The sequence below is a fragment of the Ipomoea triloba genome, chromosome 4, assembly GCF_003576645.1.
Source record: "Ipomoea triloba cultivar NCNSP0323 chromosome 4, ASM357664v1".
NCBI classification, from domain to species: Eukaryota; Viridiplantae; Streptophyta; class Magnoliopsida; order Solanales; family Convolvulaceae; genus Ipomoea; species Ipomoea triloba.
Window position 1 is genome coordinate 1,698,072 of NC_044919.1, and position 19,840 is coordinate 1,717,911.

At 36.0% G+C, this 19,840-nt stretch overlaps 3 protein-coding genes across 4 annotated transcripts; 1 reads left to right on the plus strand and 2 right to left on the minus strand.

Moving 5' to 3' along the window:
- Positions 1 to 4,704: 4,704 nt before the first annotated feature.
- Positions 4,705 to 7,253, minus strand: LOC116017417 (malate dehydrogenase, cytoplasmic-like). Of its 2 annotated transcripts, none has more exons than XM_031258000.1 (7): positions 7,052 to 7,253; positions 6,312 to 6,464; positions 6,012 to 6,187; positions 5,528 to 5,808; positions 5,309 to 5,444; positions 5,096 to 5,207; positions 4,705 to 4,959 (listed from the first exon to the last, which is right to left on the minus strand). In XM_031258000.1, the coding sequence occupies exons 1-7, from the start codon at positions 7,191 to 7,193 to the stop codon at positions 4,865 to 4,867; spliced, it is 1,095 nt and encodes a 364-aa protein (XP_031113860.1). In that variant the 5' UTR covers positions 7,194 to 7,253; the 3' UTR covers positions 4,705 to 4,864. The 2 variants fall into 2 exon arrangements, with proteins under 2 accessions (XP_031113860.1, XP_031113861.1); XM_031258001.1 differs by having other exon boundaries at positions 5,056 to 5,207.
- A 1,654-nt stretch (positions 7,254 to 8,907) lies between these two features.
- On the plus strand, positions 8,908 to 12,784 carry LOC116017416 (3-hydroxyisobutyryl-CoA hydrolase-like protein 1, mitochondrial). Its single transcript, XM_031257999.1, has 14 exons — positions 8,908 to 9,070; positions 9,138 to 9,218; positions 9,326 to 9,394; positions 9,770 to 9,833; positions 10,064 to 10,143; positions 10,372 to 10,455; positions 10,668 to 10,752; positions 10,890 to 10,975; positions 11,071 to 11,192; positions 11,551 to 11,611; positions 11,862 to 11,960; positions 12,079 to 12,180; positions 12,269 to 12,310; positions 12,380 to 12,784. Exons 1-14 carry the CDS (start codon positions 8,948 to 8,950, stop codon positions 12,497 to 12,499), a joined length of 1,218 nt encoding a protein of 405 aa, XP_031113859.1. The 5' UTR covers positions 8,908 to 8,947; the 3' UTR covers positions 12,500 to 12,784.
- Positions 12,785 to 12,971: 187 nt separating this feature from the next.
- On the minus strand, positions 12,972 to 19,485 carry LOC116016904 (elongation factor G-2, mitochondrial). Its single transcript, XM_031257352.1, has 20 exons — positions 18,978 to 19,485; positions 18,435 to 18,656; positions 17,835 to 17,956; positions 17,584 to 17,734; positions 17,051 to 17,122; positions 16,377 to 16,472; positions 16,187 to 16,275; positions 16,008 to 16,074; positions 15,822 to 15,860; positions 15,514 to 15,574; positions 15,268 to 15,377; positions 15,077 to 15,151; positions 14,910 to 14,978; positions 14,704 to 14,825; positions 14,418 to 14,543; positions 14,169 to 14,289; positions 13,861 to 13,961; positions 13,699 to 13,759; positions 13,475 to 13,528; positions 12,972 to 13,348 (listed from the first exon to the last, which is right to left on the minus strand). Exons 1-20 carry the CDS (start codon positions 19,401 to 19,403, stop codon positions 13,244 to 13,246), a joined length of 2,289 nt encoding a protein of 762 aa, XP_031113212.1. The 5' UTR covers positions 19,404 to 19,485; the 3' UTR covers positions 12,972 to 13,243.
- Between the last annotated feature and the right edge of the window lie 355 nt (positions 19,486 to 19,840).

Sequence of the window (19,840 nt, forward strand, 5' to 3'; positions counted from 1 at the left end):
AATTATAATTATTGGAGATATTCTTACACATGTAGGATTAAATCCAATTTCATTTTGAAGAAACATATATGGTGCAGAATTGATGTGCTATAATAACAGAAATTATTTGAGGTACCAATGTACCATATAAGTGAAGTGGTAGAATTATTTTTATTTGTATAAGTTTTCCCCTGTAAATAAGTGCAAAAGAGTAGAGAGGGTACGTTGCAGTTCCAGCAAGAAAACAGAGATGGATTCATCGTATCTCTTACGTACGACACACTATTTTATTCGATTGCCGAAACGCCCACTCCCATCTCTCTCCTACTCGCTACCTCCAACTACAACCAAATATCTTCAACATCTTATTCAAAAAGTAAAAGTGTTTAGTAATACTCTCACAAAACGACTTTGAATAGCGGTTGCATTTAAAAAAATTATATATTTTTTTCTTGTTGAAATTCTGACAATAATTAATCGAAAAATTAGACGGATGATCAAATGTGATACAAATTATATAATAATGCACTTAATATGAAAATATTAATAACCAATGACCAAATTTGATACATGTACAATAGTTAAAAGATCAAAAATGAAATCTTTCCGGTACAATATTATATATTGTGTAAAATTATACCTTATACGTTAAAAATTGTACCTGATGCTTTGTAAGATGTGCTCTCTTACATACATAGGATGAGCAAAAAAATCGACTGGCCACGTAGCTGAGGACAAATAATTGAATTGCTTGAAATTTTTTATTTTTGGTTGGTTATAGATTTATAGGGTATGAAATTTAATCTTTTCTAATTATTTTGATTGATTATTACTCTTGTGACAATCTTGATAGTTGGAAATTCAATAAAAATTTACAATTAGGCATATGCAATAGTTGTTTATTACTTACAGAATTTAAAAAATTACTCCGTAGTTATTTCAATTTTCAGTTACTTAAATTAATTATTAATAGAAAGTCAATCCTTGCGCATATTATATGTACTTTTAACAATACAGTGATTATGTTGTTGACTTAATAATTATATAAGATATAAATGAAATAATCTTTCTATTTTAAACGTGTCAATTATAATTAGGGTCAGAACTCACAACGCATTAAACAAATATTTTATTCCCCTTTGAGACTTGTGATTTGGAATGAGGAGATGCAGCAACGCTGTGGTTTGGCGGACGGGTGTCGGGGCAGGGAAGCGAGTAGGACGGAGATGGCGCGACGGAGAGAGTGGAAGTTGTGGGGGACGGTAAAAAACAAATGGTGGTTTTTTTTCTTTTTTCTTTTTTCTTTTTTTTTGGTTGAAAAAAGAAATGTTTTTTTTTTTTTTAGAGAAACCAAAAAGAAAAGAGAAAAGGTGAGAGGAGAGAGAGAGGTGCGTCAGAGGTGTAGTTGCAGCATTTGGTGGGAAAAAGGCTGACACAGACGTTGACTCTTTAGTGTACGGACATGTCTTCTCGGTCGATAACTTGTGGATAGAATCATTCATGGCGCATCCTCGCCACCGGGGCCGGCCCCCACCGGGTGGGAGGCCTTTTTTTTTTTTTTTTTTTTTCAATATTTAATTAATTAAACAAGATTGTGTTTCTCATGTACTCCTCTTTAGTCTTTTTCTTATTTGGTGCAAAGACATACATGATTATTATATGTGGAAATTTCGCTTGATCTGATGTGTTATGTATGATGGTTTAATTTTCGTTATCGATGATGGTAGGAAGTATAGATTTTATAATTGTTAGATTTCTTTAATGAGAGTGTGAGTTGTCGACTCGGGAATGATTAGTAGGTTATAAGAGATTTGTTTGAGGTCCAGATACACGTTTTAGTTATAATACTTACATACCTCTGGTATGATATAATGCTCCGACAATGGTAGGCAGTCCAAAATGATTGGACCCCACTTATAAGAGGTCAGCTTGTCGAGCTGAGTCATGAATAATTGACCTGTTATGAGGGTCAGACTGGTAAGTAGAAGTTGCACTCGAATACGCAGTTTAATGTGTATTTAGTCAAGCGTAGTTATTAGAAGGCGTGATTACATATACTACATGTACTCTCTATTTCTACTTCATCACTTTCACTCCTTGATGTGGCAAAGAATGATAAGTAATTTTCATTTCGTGAGTCGCGCAAGGAAAATGTCAGCATCAAAATTTTGAAAGAGAGAGTACAAGTTTGAAGTAGAAGAAGTATTTTCCATATTTGTTACTCTTATTTATTATGTATAAATATTTTATAAGCTGTAAATTTGTAATATGTAGGCACTCAATTCGTTTTGTGCGATTGTCTTTCTGGCGATGGAGGAAGCATATTATGGAATGGTTGTGAAGGCGATCAATGGTGATTTTATGGCTTCCAAAAATTGCCTGGTCCATTGTATGAATGATCCTCATCTAGCATGCAAAAGCATTTGTGATCGAGGAAGCCCTAATATGGATGATCGAAAAAGGATGGGGAAATATTATGATTTTTTTCGGATTGTCAAATGGTTTGTAGACTGCTCAGTGATGGTTTGTCTGATTTCTCTTATGCGTATGTGTCATAGGAGAATGTTCTTCTCTTAAGCAACACTTTGAATAGTGTCTATTCGGTTTATTCATAAATCAGCAGACAAGTTTACTCATGCATTAGTTAGAGTTGCAAACTTTCAATTTGACCCCTCTGTTTGGTTATATCTTATTCCTTCTTGTATTCAAGGTTTAATTAATTAAGTTTGGTTTTTTAAAAAAAAAAAAAAAAAAAAAAAAAAAAAAAAAAAAAAAAAAACTCGATGTATTCGTTTTTTACTGTAATGGGCTCATTTATGGAAAGAATATTTGCCATATGCAATTGTTTTCTTGTCTTATACATTTATTTTTAGAATTATTTGCTGTCAATCATATCATAAAATTTAGTTGTAGAAATTTTGTTTTCATAATTTTTTTTATTATTAATAAAGTAATATGACTTACAAAATCATAAATGTTTTTTTCATACATCACTTGATAACCTCATAAATGTAATCCAAAATTCCAAATTCAATTTGATTTGCACTCAAAAAATTTAATTCTTCCTCTGAAAAAAGTTAGAAATATTTATAATCATTACCTACATGACCTACTTAATAATTTACTATGTTAAAAAATTGTCAAATAAAATTACTTGAATAGTACAAGATTTATGCAGCATAGCCCACACTATATTGTGTATAAATATAATGAAAATATTAAATTAAAAAATGAAAGAAAATAAGATGGGCTGCAACACCTTGGAAATAGAAATGAACGTCTGAACCAACTCAATAATTCAGCCCTATAGTAGCCCAAAGTTATAAATAATAGTCATAAAATCTTATCAGCGATCCGGTAGAAATTAAAAAACAATAATAATAAAATATCACCGGTTTGTTTTTAAAAAAATAAAATAAAATATCACCGGTTTCTTGCTCGTCAATATAAGCATTTAACTTTTCGTGTGAGTTGCCTTTAGTTTGAGTCAGTTATGAGTCACTTATGATAGTTTATCTCTTGTAGTTTTTTATTCGCTAAAATCATAACAGTCTTATCAGTTTGAGTCAGTCAACTATAAGTCAACTATAAGTAACTTAAGCAAATATAATGGCATGAAGTTTAACCTGTATGGAGGGAAAAGCTACGGAGGAGTTGTCAATGTCATTATTTCTCTGAAGAAAATTAGGATACATCAACACAACTAATAACATCAGAGAACAGTCCCACAACACTGCCTATATATGATAACAGATTAGATGTATTCTTATCTATGTTGCATATCATGTCTCAATGCATGCAGGTCCCCTCCACCCACCCACTAGGTTTTTTTTTTTTTTTTTTTTTTTTTTTTTTTTTTTAACACAATTACAATAACTAAAGAAAAAATTGTAATTTATACTCCTCACACATATGCCAATTATCAACGTCACCCTTAATAGTGGTGTAAATGTGGTTACTTGCCATTTTTTCTGTTTGAAAGCCACTTTTTTTCCCTTTGTCTACAAATGTCTATTTGTTTGTAGTCGGCCTATATCTCTAGCAACACAAGAATTGACCCGATGAATTGAATATAGCTAATCTAAGAAGTCTTGTCCTATCTATATATGACTAATCACATTATATTCACCCCACAAGGCCACAATAAACTTGGTATGAGAACCAAATTAAAAGTACATGGTCCACTACATAAAATTCCAGGCAAATTAAAGACACCATCAATGAACATGGAGTAAATTAAACCACTCACCTGAGCTCGCAGATGAGAGAAAATGGATCATATATACCAGTCCAGTGTGGTCCAAAAACCACACTGTCAGGTCATATCATTCAACAAAATTGCATTACATGGCCATGTGAATCACCTAATAATCAGATCATCAGCACAAGAACCCGGCCAGAATATATGTATGAACAACGTGGTATGTTGCAGGCCGACCACATATACATGTAAAAGGAAAGAAAGTTTTTTTTTTTTTTGAAAAAGGGAAAGAAAGTTTATATCTGATATATATGGGATAATAATGGAGAAGAATATAATAATGATGCTGCTTCGGGGACATTAATGATGTTCCTTGGATTGGAACATATGGATTCCTTAATTGTAACGAATATGTGCCGCATTGGAACATTGATTTTTTATTAATTTCTGTTGTGTATGTTTCATATGTACTGGGAATCTAGGATAATTTTGTACATGTATATGTTTAGAGTTGCATATGGATATGATGCTTGCAAACTGGACACCATCATAATTAATAAAATGACTGTTTCTCCCTGTAAACATAGGCACATTACTGAATTCTTATTTTCGTAAATCTCAACATATTTTTTAATTATAACAAAGTACAATTGTGTATTTTGTGTTTACACAATCCCATTATCATCAGTATAGGCAAGAGTTGGCCAACACTTTCTCCTCAATCAACTCTCTAGCACTTGCATCCATCTTTTCCCTCGAAAACGCATCAATCTTGAGACCTGCGATACATATTGCAAGAGTCAGTCTTCCAACCTTACAGTTTGCATAATTAATTAGCATCCCGCTTATCAACTGTTAGCTTAATTAGCTTATACGTAAGTTTTAGGGTCGCGAGATTTTAGGTACTATATATACCCTCCACAATTGACCATTCTCCATTCTTGCAAGTAACAGGGAAAGAGTACATTAAACCAGGTGGGATGCCATAAGAACCATCAGAATATACTCCCATTGAAACCCATGTTCCCTGAACAAAAGAACAACCACAGAAATGAACATAGGACTATCAAAAAACAACATTAATTAAACATCAACTTCTCAGAAAATTCATAGCTGCAGACACTCAACCTTTGGAGTTCCAAGAACCCAATCGCGTATATGATCACAAACCGCGCTTGCAGCAGACAACGCACTGGATTGCTTTCGCACTTTTATGATCTCAGCGCCACGCTGCTGCACCGTGGTAATGAACTCGGTCTGCAACCTATAATAAGACCAAACAGCAATGCCATTAGCACATATATATATCTATACTTTGATCTGCATCGAGTATAGGCTGTCTGTTACCATTTATCGTCATCTGCAAAAAGCTCTGCAACGCGTTTCTCTCCACGCTCGATTTTCACAGTTGCGTGGCTCGCATCAGGGTACTGAGTTGAAGAATGGTTCCCCCATATGATCACATTCTTTACCTCACTTACATGAATGTCCAGCTTCTCTGAAATCTGGGCTAAGGCTCTGTTGTGGTCTAGCCTTGTCAGACAGGTGATGTTTTTCTCAGAAATTGCAGGGGCAAATTCTCTCAGAATCAGTGCATTTGTGTTTGCTGGATTGGCCACAACCAAAACCTATGTAACATAATAAAAAAAAAAACCATAGTACAACTTTATGGTTTTCCTTAAAACCAAGATTTCAGACATGACAATCTTGATTAATGTTAAAATACAAAATCAAGATTTCAGACAGGACATTCTTGATTAATGTTACAATAATACAAAATCAAGATTTCAGACAGGAAATTCTTGATTAATTAATATATTTAGTTATTTACCTTGCAATCAGGAGCAGCATGTTGTTGCAAGGCTGAGGCTTGGGACTTGTAAATGGAGACATTTTTGGACATGACATCTTTCCTTTCCATGCCTTCTCGTCTCGGGATCCCACCGGCCATGATCGCAATGTTAACGCCTTGGCAGGCCTCGGAGACATCTGTGGTTGCCACCACGCCTGTTGGTCGAGGCACGAGATTTGGCAGGGCGGAGTTGAGTCCATGAATAAAACCGGGCCATAATGCAGGTAGGTGAGTCAAACGAAAGATAGAAGATGGTGATAAGTACGAGCTAGGACTAACCTCTGAGAAGAGGGAAAGCTGAATCAATCAACTCCATTTTAACTGCATTCAAGGACTCAGAGGCCACATCAAGCATGTGTATAATCACAGGCTGATCACCCCCTAGCATGGCTCCTCTGGCAATCATTGGCACAAGAGCATACCCAATTTGACCTGTCACAAACTAAGTTAGCGTTAAGATTAAATGCTTACTATTATGCCAAAAGTTATAGCACTGAATAAAGGGACAATTTTATTCTCTTGTACAACCACATTTTTTAGAGGCAGAGTGTTGGACTTGACCATTCAGGCCTCGGCCTAACAATTTTTCTAGCCACTTGGTGCTGGACTTGACCATTTAGGCCTCAGCCCAACAATTTTTCTAGCTATTTGGTGCAAGACTTGACCCTTTAGGCCTCAGCCCAACAATTTTTTCTAGCCATTGGGTGCTAGACTTGACCCTTTGGGCCTCAGCCCAACAATTTTTCTAGTCATTTGGTGCTGGATTTGGCTCTTTAGGTCTTAGAGCCCAGCAATTTTTCTAGCTACTTGGTGCTGGACTTGACCCTTTAGGCCTCAGCCCAACAATTTTTCTAGCCATTGAATGCTGGACTTGACCGTTCACCGGCCTTCACCCAACAATTAGCAACCACCCCTAAACTCTGTATGACTGTGTTTCGAGTGACAGCCAGACTCCATAACAGGAACCCGAAATTCGGGAAAATTAATGAATGGGGAAAGGGAAAATTATGCATGCATGCCTGCAGCACCAGTGACAAGAACAGTCACAGGTTCTTTCTCAAACGTTTTCAAGACACCCCAAATATGTCTGATCATCTTCCAAGACAAATATGCACAGCCCAACAAAACCAATGGCTTCTCAATTGGCTGAAAATATTCCATTCAATTCCCACCCAAAACCAAGAAAAACAAACGCTGAAATGCCGGCAGAAATGTAAGAAAGAAAGAAAGAAAGAAACCTCTACAGTTTAAACCACAGCACGACAACATCGTTAATATAAGCAAACTCGAAACCAGGAAGAAGCATAATGACAAATCCATGCAAACAGGAAACCAAAGACAAAACCCATAAGCTATGAATCAGCATAACATATATTCTTTCCAAAGAAAAGAACCTTATCCATCATTAATTAGCTTGCAACATTCCCTACGTGCAATGGGGTTAGTTTAGTCGTAGCTTTACGTTACATTGATGACAGTCATTATATATCCTGTATGTTATCTAAATTTGAAACATTGTATTATGAAGTACTAAAAATTAATTAGTCAATCACTGGCAACTAAATGCACAACGAAAGACAGGACTGGGTTTATCCAGAGTAGCTGATGGAATAAATTAACCCCGATGGTCTGAATTAATTAAACCTATAATAAAGAATAGATAATAAGGACAAGATATTGAGTAGGAAAGATATTTGTGTAGGACAATTACAAGAGAAATTGTGTTGATGATAGTACAATACGTGTTTAGATGAAAACAAGATGATGCAATGACAAAGTAAGTGATTCCATTTATACTAATTTTGCTCCTCAACCGCCTCAGCATGAAAAAGGGCGGGTAGTTGCAACTGACTTGATCATATATGCGCCTCACCTGACCTCACGGCCGAGCTCCAGCTAGCCAAGGCTGAGCATGGTGTGCGGGGCTCAACCATGGTGGCCAAGGCCAAGCTCGGGGCTCAGCCTTGGTGCCCTAGGCCAAGCGTTGGGCTCGGCCTCGGGGCTCTGAGGTCAATTGGATTCGCCTTGCTCCGCCTCATCTGGTCGATTTGTTTCAAATTCATCTCTAATATATTCATAGTAGTGATTGCAAATTGTTATAAAAAAATTGTATAATTATATGATTTTCTACTGATTTTTAGGGTGGTTTGAGTCTTTGACATTAGAGCAAGCAAGATTCACATAATCACATGAGCTTAACCCTTCCCAAAAAAGTAAACGAAAAAAAAATACAACTGTTGTACCTATGGAGACAAATAAATAAATAAATAAACAACAACGTTTTGCTCGTTTTATTATTATTATTATAGGGTTTTGGTGTAATTTTTTTTAAATAAATTAAGCTACTTACCCAAAAAAAATCAATTCACATTTTAATTTAATTTATCAAGTATAAGTAAGAGTATGCTTCATTGAGTAAATCTTTTTTTTTTTTAATACTTTGTGTAATAATAACACCATATTGTATAATTAATTCTTAATATAAACATATTTACTAGTTGACTTTCAGAGAAGTTAGATATTTTTACTTTTTTATTTTTTTTAAAGATATTTTTTTATGTTAGATTGTCTGAATTTATCCTTTATTTAAATTCACTAAATGTAGTAACAAATTTTTGAGACTTAGATGTATTTCAATTTTTTTTAAATCGATAATATCATTATATTTTATAGTTAAAACCTCAATGTCAATACGTTGTATTATAAAACGCGTATTGCATTGTAATAGTTATATTTTAAATTTTTGTAGAAATATAAATTTTCAAAGAGAACTTTAGAAAACATAAATATGTTGTAACACGTTGCACATGCACTATGGATTTACAAGATTTGACTGTGGAGTGGCGATTGAGTGTGGGATAGTATATATATAGTTTTGTTTATAGGGCGGAATAAGCAGAGGGAAACGGAAAAAAATGCAGCGCTTGAAATCTGCAGCGATTGTGGGGCGTTTTCTGCGCGGCCATGGCGTCATTTCTCAGCAAACAAGAACCCTCAATCTCCCTAATCATCTGCTCGTTGATGATCCCCAAGAAGTTGTTAGTTTCTCTCCCTTTGTGTGATTGTGTGTGTTAGTTTACTGGGTGCTTATGGTGTTGATTTCAGGTGCTTGTTGAGGGGAAAGCTTGTTCAAGAACTGCGATTCTTAACAGACCCAGTGCTCTGAATGCTCTGAATGCTGCTATGGTGTGCTCCCCAACACTAATTATTGGCTAAAAATGAGGTTTTGATGGGTGGGTTTGGTTGTGATGATGCCCTTTTTGTTGTTCTAAAAATTGGTGGTTTCTGTGTAGACTGAAAGGTTGCAGAAGCTTTACACAAGCTGGGAAGAAAGCCCGGGTATTGGGTTTGTGGTAATGAAGGTATTGATCATGGTTGTTGAATTTAGTGTGTGAATTGTGGCCAAGATCAATGAAGTTTTTCATCTATTGATTTTTGTGTGGGAAACCCATAGCCACTACTCAAGTGTGTGCGTTGGATAAATCCCTCTTTGTGACCTTAGAAGTTAGAACACAATGATGTAAAACAGCCTAGGTTGTCCCGTACTGGCCGGCAAGGCCAATAGGTCACTCTCACTCTCACTGGGAGTAGAACTTGTAACATTGTGGTTACCAAGTCTAATAGCTTGACCAATTTGGCTGGGTTGCTCTCAGTTTTATCTGTTGATTTGTTTTGCTTGCTTATTGCTATGGCTATTGTCTATTGAGTATTATGAGTCTTTTTTGAAACATTTGAAGGGCAAAGGCAGGGCCTTTTGTGCTGGAGGTGACGTAGTTGCAATTTATAATATGTTAAAACAAGGTACAGTTTTTATTTTTGTTGTTCCAAGTCTTTTTTTTTTTTTTTTAATTTAAATTTTTGTTTATTATTACTTTGTATAAAACAAGGTAAGACGAAAAGAAAAACAGGTAAGTTATTTACTATTGGTGATAGAAGATGCTTCCTTTTGTATTAGATGTCTCCAAAATTGTTTTCTTTTTTTTTGGTCTGACAGATGCATATCTTACATTATTTCTATTGGATTGTTATAGGAAACCTTGAAGAGACTAAAGAATTCTTTAGTTCAGCATATAAATTTATGTACATTCTTGGCACATACTTGAAACCACATGTAAGTATGATTCCTCTGTGATATGGTAATATGTTCGTAATCTGGAGTAGACGTGATTTAGCTAAACTCTGTTATTGAACTGTGCTCTTCACTTTTTTATTTGGTGCATTAATTCCAATTCTTGTTCAATACTCCCAATTATGAACTGTCATTTCCTTGGAGCAGGCGTTTCTTGGCATGAAGCTCGGTTATCACTTTATCGGTATAAGTGCATTGTTACTTGTGCAGGTGGCTCTTCTGAATGGAATTACCATGGGTGGTGGGGCTGGTGTTTCAGTCCCGGGAACATTCCGGGTTGCAACGGATAAAACTGTATGGAACTGATAGATTTAGTCTTTTCCTTTACATACATCAAGTGTTGATAATTCAGTCTTTGGTCATGTCGGGTTAGGGAAACTAATCAGTATTATTAAGTTTCATTTTGCATCCTTCCACTTGTACTGCTATTATGTTAATCTCTACTTTCATTGAGTCGTGTTGCTCTTCACAATCAAGAGAACGTGACAAGAGTCCTAATATCTCAGGTTTTTGCCACTCCGGAGACTTTAATTGGTTTTCATCCAGATGCCGGGGCCTCCTTTCACCTATCACACCTCCCTGGTTATTTAGGTAATTCCTGTGGCCAATGTAATTTGGTTTGTGTTGTTTATGTTTTGGATTTCTTGAAGAAAAGCGTGCATCCTGTTTTCGATAGAGTAAGTCTTTTTCAGTACCGACTTGACAACAGATTCAAACTATATTTGCAGGAGAATACCTGGGCTTAACTGGAGACAAGCTCAGTGGAGTCGAAATGATGGCGTGTGGGCTTGCAACCCACTACACCGTCGTTGAAGTTAGTTTTGTTTGAATTTTCACTATTTTTCATTACCTATTTCTTTCTTGGTTATTTAACATTTTCAAATTGTCAATTTTTCTTTCCAATTTCAGAGATTGCATTTAATTGAGGAACATCTTGGAAATTTAGAGACCGATGATCCTACTGTAATTGACAGCTCCTTGGCAAGATTCGCAGATGTTGCCCTTCCTCATCAAACAAGTGTAATGCACAGGTATTTCTTTTCCTTGTTTTGCTGGGAACTGTTTCGTAATAAATCTGTATCATAGCGGTTACTGCTAAGTGCTAAGAGTGCGGGGGGCCGCCTCTCAATGAGATTGCAATCGTCTTTCAATCTCTCTTTAAAAGTTGGCTGTTTTGTAAGGTCAGTCGCATGGCCTGGCGAGGAGGGGCAAAATGGTCCAGCATTTTAGAAGCGTTCAAAGATTGATTAGTCTAGTGTTGGCGTATTTAATCATCATATCTGCAACACCTAACTCAGTTTATTGTCGAAGTTTTTTTCCCTCGTACTAGGTCCTCGCTTTCGAATGATAACGTTGTGCTTATTATGCTAATTCTACTCATTTGATTAGGATCAGAACTGTTGATAAATGTTTCAGCCATGACACTGTAGAGGAAATTATTGATGCTTTGGTGAGTTAACGGCACTTTTTTTTTTTTTGGTTTTATTACCGTGTATTTAACTACACTTTTTAATACAGAAATTGCTGCATAAATCATTTTGGACATTCAGAATGTGCTAAAATGATGTCTTCTTATTGAATTATGTTTCAATGAGAACGTAGAAGATAGTCAAACATAAGCTGCAGCTTTTTTTTTTTTGTATTTTCTGCACTATCAATAAATCTTAAAGCGATACTTAAATGCAGTCAATTATTTTTAGGAAAGAGAGGCAGGCAGGACGAATGATGAGTGGTGTATTTCAGTGTTAAAGAAACTGAAAGAAGCCTCGCCATTGAGTTTGAAAGTCGCTTTGAGATCTGTAAGTCTTCCCAGCACTAGCTTTGTATCTCTCGGTTTTTGGTAGATACACTATTTGTATCTCAAGTATATGCATCTATGAACTGAGGGGGTGTGTCCACTTAATTTTGGCCTACCAGATACGCGAAGGTAGATTTCAAACTTTTGACCAGTGCCTAATTCGTGAGTATCGCATGACTGTTCAAGCGATCTCTGGACAAATTACTAATGATTTCCGTGAGGTATAATAAGTACTAAACATCTGTGGTTCCCTCGGTTAAATTCCATTGATATTTGCTACCCTACGTGATATTTCTGCCTTCTTATCAGGGTGTTCGGGCACGATTGGTGGATAAAGATCTTACACCTAAGGTAAATCACTTTGCTTGGATGCTTTTATCACTATATATATGTCTAACTTAGCATTTCAAAACCATGCAGTGGGACCCTCCAAGCTTAGATCATGTATCTAATGATATGGTAGAACAGTATTTTTCTCCACTCTCGGTATCTGAACCCGACCTGGATCTACCCACACAACAACGCGAACCGTTTCCTTAATCTAGGCAAAACGCATGTTGCCCCCCCTACCCTCGCGTAGAAATGCTGTTATTCTTTTTCCTGCTTAGCTAGGAATGAACGAGGAAAGTCAGAAAGCATCCCCGATTATTCTCCAGATTGATCATTCTATTGCTGTCTCAGAATAATATCTTACCTGTTGCCTGTTGGTGGTACCAACTTCCATATAGAAATGTGGCTTTTTATTGTCCATTTTCATCTTTGCTCTGTAGTGTGTACTGGCAAAAGTATATATAGAAATGTGAAGTTTCATATTTCCTATTTTCATCTTTGCTCTGTATTGGGGTACACAATTTGGTAAAAACTTGATTAATTGACCAAACTGATAAATTTTGATTCTTTCGACTTACAAATTCAGTTATTAACTAAATTAACTGAACGAACATTGCTATGCTAACTGATTCACAAACAGAACAAAAGGCAATTATCTACACATCAAATAGCACAAGAACAATGAGCAAAGTAGTTTTTATTTTGAATTATTTTGTTATATGAATCACACTGTTTATAGTGAAGTAGCTGCATACATCTGCTGTATACATGAATCTTTAAAAGTTTGATTCATGATCATTATAATATATAAATAAAAAGAAGATATATTTTGGAGATGTTATCAAAATTCATAGACCATATTTCGGTCCCAAACTCTAAATTGTCATAAATCCACCTAGAGCAACATATGGTTCTGGCAAAGAATGAAAGGTAGGCACTTGAAAACCACGCTATCTATTCGGTTCCTTTGGTGGCCTTGTACGCGTTAACCAGTTGTGTTTGTACGTCGTGGGAAACTGACGAATGTTCTTTGTACTCCATTGTGAATTCACCTTTTCCCTACACACAACACATTACGCTCAAATATTTATCAACCTTTATTTGATATGAAATGATGTCTTTATGCTAACACTCTTTCTTATCTCGTATGTTTGGAAAATAAAAATGGAACCATTGATTTCTCACCTGTGTCATTGACCGAAGAGAAGTTGAGTACCCGAACATATTATTGAGAGGAACCTGAAGGAAAATATAAGAATACACAACCCAGAATGAGTGATTTGAACTGAGGAAATTTGGTGAAGTTTCAAACATCAGGTGAAGGTGGAATACGAATCTCGATATTGCAAGTTCTACAAGCTTCAAGATTCAGTATTCATGTGAAAACAAGCTAAGAAATCTGTACATACATGAGCAGTGATGACAGAGTCGTCTCCTTCCTGGTCATTCCCAACAATGACACCTTTCCTCCTGTCGCATCACAAAAAATAAAAAATTAGTTACACAAATTAAAAAGTTGGTTTCCAGACAAACATAATCCCAAAGTAACTACTCCGTATTTAGGTACTGACTTGTTAATATCCCCAGTAACAGTGCCCTGAAATTCTGTTGGTACTTTTATTTCAACAAGCATCACAGGTTCCAATATGATAGGCCGTGCTGCTGTGTAACACTGGAATATAAGGTGAAAGTTGGTGAAAACATAATGAGAATTGTTTAGGGAGAAGTAGCCACCATAGACAAATATCATCTAAGGAAAAAAACCGAAACATTTGCATTTTCCTTGTCTTTAGGTGGGCAAAGGAGTAATTGCATAAAAAGATGGTATTGAGAAAAGAGCACAACTGTCTCCAGATCATCATTAAAATGAATGCAGCACCTGTCTAAAGGCATAGATTGCTGCTAGTTTGAATGCAAGTTCACTTGAATCAACAGCATGTGAAGCACCATCCGTCAAAACAACACGAATATTCTCAACTGGGTGACCAATCAGTGAACCCCTGACACAAGAGCCAAGTTGCAATCACTACAATACACCATTCATGACTTACGCAATCTTAATCCTCTACCAAAATTTCCATGTATAATTAATATAGTCCAATCTCAATATCTCATGGCAGAATCTTACGAGTTAGCAGCCTCCTTAAAGCCCTTCTCAATTGCTGGGATAAAGTTTGATGGTATAGCCTGTCCTACAATGATGTTATCAAATTCAAATTTTGTTGAGGACCCAGGTTCAAGTGGCTCCACATACCTGTATATTGAAAAAATAAATAAAATTAAGATAACAATAATACAAAGAATGCAAAATTACTTTCCTAAACTCTTGGGAAGTGAAGATAGAAACTGAAGTTGCCAATACTTTGTGAAATGAACCCAAAAAATGCACATATAGGCAAAAAATCAATACTTACCCAGTTACCCTACCATATTGACCCTGTCCACCACTTTGTTTCTTGTGTAAATAATCGAAGTCAGCACGTTGAGTGATAGTCTCTCTGAAGTTCACTCGAGGCTTTCCGACTGTTGCTTCAACCTTTAACAAGCGCAAACAACACAATTATTATAGTGATTTGAAAGATTAGGGTCAGCACCAACTATCACATGCTTGAATGTGAACCTTGTATTCTCTTCGGATTCGCTCAACATATATATCCAAATGCAGCTCACCCATTCCAGAGATAATTGTCTGATGATGAAACCATTGAGATGTTAAAAATAATGCATTTTCCCCCCAAAAAATAAGTTTTAATTCGGACATGGTAAAATGTGCAAAAAAATACTGACCTGGCCACTCTCAGGATCTAAACCTACTCGGAATGTTGGGTCCTCTTTCTGGAAGCGATTCAAAGCTTTTGAGAACTGTCAATTAAGTGTACAACATCAGTATTCTTTGACTACTAAGCAGTAACACGAGTAAGCAACCTGGGCATATTCAAACAGAAAGCATATTTATACAATATACAGTATCAACTCACTTGTCCCCCAGAATCTTTAGAAACAGGTGAAACTGCTAATGACATCACTGGTTCAGGTACATTCATAGAAGTCATAGTGTACCTAACTGATCCGTCTGTAAAAGTATCCCCTGATGACAAATCATAATTTAGAGAAGATAGAATTATAAGAATAGAACTATAATAGGCTACTGAGCAAAACATCAACTTTATTAATTCAAGGGGAGAAAGTACCAAAAAAGGAAGGTTTCACATTGGATTACGTACCTGTAGCACAATCTACACCAAATACAGCAACTATTTGTCCGGCATGTGCCTCTTGAATGTCCTAAATTGCAATCAAAGGCATAAGAATGGGTGAACTGCATGTAACAGACATATAACTATCGGAATATAAGATACTGACACTCAATTTTCAAGCAAGAAACAAACATATCTATTCAATATTTTTATATTCCTGAAGAGTGTTTGATGGTTTTTAGTGTAATTGAAATATTGAATTGACAAGTACAGTAGCAGAATGTTCTGTTTTATCTGAAATCATACAAATTTCAACAAAATAGGTAATGACAAACCTCCATCTCATTTGAATGCATCCGTACCAAGCGAGGAACCTGAAAAAAAAAATTGTAATAGAACTAAGCTGGAAATCTAGAAACTGAATATCAACGGCATAAGATAACCATGAAATAGAGCAAAAATTGAGAATTTTGTCAATATTCAATAGAATATCATAATGTTATGATGTTTTCTGGACTCACCTTGATCTTCTTGCCTGTATTCACATTGATCATGAAATCACCCTTTCTAATGACACCTTCGTAAATTCTTCATGAGAAAATGACATGTAACTTGCTCAGTCATCATGGAGGGGTGACACTATACTGCACAGATTGGAAGATTGCAGAACTATATATTTAATGCACTAAATGTCACATACCTTAAATATGTTAACTGACCAAACCGGCCTTCTTCCAATTTGAAAGCCAAGGCAACCAAAGGGCCTGTTGGACTTCCTGTTAACATAACCTGCCAACAGTTAATCCGCAGAGAAGTCAGTTCCTAGATTGATTTAATTTTTTTAAAAATGATAAGACAAAAGAAATTGATGAAGTAACAGTTTAAGTTACCTTCTCTTCACTATTGTTTTGATCAAGAGCATAGTTACCGACTTCAATTGGACAAGGGAGATAATTAAGAACACCATCAAGAAGAGGTTGAACACCCTGGTAAGCAGCAAACAGAATATCAATTACAACATGATATCAGAAAAACCCTAGAATTGAAGATTAAATTCCAACTAAAAATATAAAGGTAAAAATGCTGAAAGCATGAAATGTAATTTTTTTAAAATCACTTCATCCTGAATAAAGACATATAAGCTAATTAGACTTCTAAAAAATGCCAGGCAGCTAGTCATAAAAGAAACCCTGCGAGAAACAGTATACACCCCTCTACAAATAAAACATATAGAAGAGAGCATTGCCAAGGACTTCCGAAAAATTAAGTATCCATGCAAAATATGATTCATTGTGTTAAAAAATCAGAAGAATACAAGTCATTCCAAATTTTATTTCTGAATTTGTCAGCCATTTGGGCCAAATCATGGCACTGAATCAGAACCATGATAGTGACAATTGTTACCGGAGTAATAAAGCACAAGGATATGAGGAGCACCTGTCACTTGGATTAAAGTTATAACACTGGTACATACCGTAGTAGATGACAACCATTGAATAGAAAAGAAATAATAAAAAAAAAAAATAAAGTAAAAAAGAACATGAGGAACAAAATAGATGCTAACCTTGTTCTTGAATGCACTACCCATAAATACGGGAACGAATTCACGTGCTACCGTTGCTCTTCGTATTGCCTCCTGAACAAAGAGAAGGAAGACTATTCAAAATACAGTGTATGTCAAACGAAGCAGAGCATTGTACACATGAAAGTAAACCAACAAAGTAAAAATGATGGGACAAGAATATGAGTAATGAGGTTAACAATATAAGAAGAAAATAATTCAATTGACAACCAACAAGTGAAATGAGCATCAAATAGTTTTAAGACAAAAATATGTGAAAGACTATTTTCCTGTTTAGAATTCACTGGAGTGTTTCTGTTTCTTCCTTTTCTTTAAGGGACAAGAACTATGTCAATAAGAATGACAATAAAGTGCAACGACAGTTTGAAAAATAAGGGCAGATCAGTAAAACATCATTTTAGAGAGATCATTTAGAATGTCATACAATGCTCCAGGAGGAACAGCTAATGGTTCAAAGGATAACACTAAATGATGCTAATGTTTTTATAAAGAAAGAATGATTATTGTCCACATACCTCTAGATCATCATTTGATATAGGTTCATCACTCAAAAATGATTCAGCAAGTTTTTCATCAACCTCAGACACTGCTTCAATAAGCTCACGCCTCTTGTCAGCAACAAATGCTTCCATATCTGCAGGAATATCTTCTGTGACAACTTTCTCACTGAAAAGGTAACAAATACAAGTGAAGAAGAATAATAATGCAAAACAATATTTCTCTTATTGAGAAAAGTATAGTCAATAGGCTGAGAATTGAGACAGACCCACTGGAACCGTGGAAGTGGTAAGCTTTCATATGCACAAGGTCAATAAGACCCTTGAAGTCATCTTCTAGCCCAATTGGAACTTGCACTGCAGCAGCATGGTGCCGAAGCTTGGACCTTGCCTATATGGTAAGCAAAGTTTAACGAGCCGTTAGGACGCCAACAAAAAGGTTTTACACTTTGAAAGTATAGTGATGATTGCTAGAAAGAATCCAAGTGAAAGCAAACAGAAAGCTTTCTACAATGAGGATTCAGATTCAATTAAATACATATGAGCATGGATATTGATATTTCTGGTGTCTATATAAGCCTGACATAAGTATAAAAGCACACACATCACACAGATTGAGAGAGATGATAATTCTCTGAGAACCCATAGGAACTCTAATCCTAAATTCCTAATTTTTACAGTAATTATTTTGTACTTTTGTACATCTTAGTTTCTATGCAAATGGGTTCTCCAATGTTAACTCTTAGAATCACTACCATGGGAAAACATATTGATTTTCTTCAGCTACAATGCAAGACAAAGATGTAAGAACATGCGTGAAACAAAATTTCCAAAAGAACACTTTAACAGTGGCATAACCATTAACCAACCTGATTTAGAACTTTCCATGGGTCTGCCCCCATTCGATCAAGTTTATTGATAAAAGCAAGTCTTGGAACTTCATATCTTCTCATTTGCCGATCAACCGTGATTGACTGACTCTGCACACCGCCAACACTACAGAGTACAAGAACCGCACCATCAAGAACACGCAAAGCCCTCTCAACTTCAATGGTGAAATCAACGTGACCTGGAGTGTCAATTATGTTCACCTGCAATGGTACCAGACAAGTCTATAAGCAAAATACCACAACATAACAACAACAGTCCAGGAGACTCCCTGTCACTCAAAGTTACATTTTCCAGTTACCAAGGATCTTAACAAGGAAGTTAGTGAAGTTACTACTACTAGAATATAGCTGTGTTAACAAAACCTCATTGAGACAATGACCAGAAGATCGTCTATAGGAAATCAAAAGATCTTCCAGTTATCTGGAGACCTCTAGCAAATTAAAAGTTCGGTGAAATTAAAAACGACTTTATGTGAAGCAAAAATACTGAAATGATGAAACTAACTATATAAACTTCCTCACCTGGTAGTCTTTCCACGAACAGTAAGTGGCCGCAGACTGAATCGTAATCCCTTTTTCCCTCTCCAAATCCATGGAATCCATCTTAGCTCCAACTCCATCTTTGCCTCTGACCTCATGAATCTCGTGGATCCGACCCGTGTAATACAGTATCCGCTCCGTCAGCGTGGTCTTCCCGGAGTCAATATGCGCCGAAATTCCAATGTTCCGAACCCTCTCCAGTGACTCTCTCCACACAGCCTCCTTCTCCTCCTTCAGTCGAGTGGCGGCAGCACTGCCAGCAGAGAAGTGGCGGAGCTGGAAGTTCCCGGCAAGAAGAGCCGCAATAGGAGTTGGGGCCGGGCATTGAGGCTTCAACAGAGCTGTTTTTGAGGAGGAGCAGATTGTGTAGAGCAGCCTTGAAGCAGAGGAGCGAGTGGACTGCGCCATTGTTGGGGTTTAGGGTTTTTGGTAAAACCCCTGTGATTCCGCGGAAAATCTCCACTCTGCGGGAAGCAGAAATGTACCCTCTTTTCAATCTTACTGTTTATACATAATCACAGTAGTAAGGTTTTGCCCCCCAACTTTTTTGTTAATATTTTTGTTTTACCCAAAACTTTGTTATACAACTTTTTTCTCATTTTTGCACAACTCAGTTATTTAATTAACTCAAAATAAGTTAAATTTGTTCTTTTTGCTAACACTCATGAGATACATTGTTTGAAGAAAAATGATATATGTCCTTCAAGGTAGTAAAATTCTCGTCACATGTCTTGATTTTATTGGAAGAAGATGAAGAAAAAGTAATAAAAATTGTGGTCCACATGTTTTTGAATGAATCAAATACTGACATGTAAGCATGGAGTATAAAATGAAGTAGAATGTGT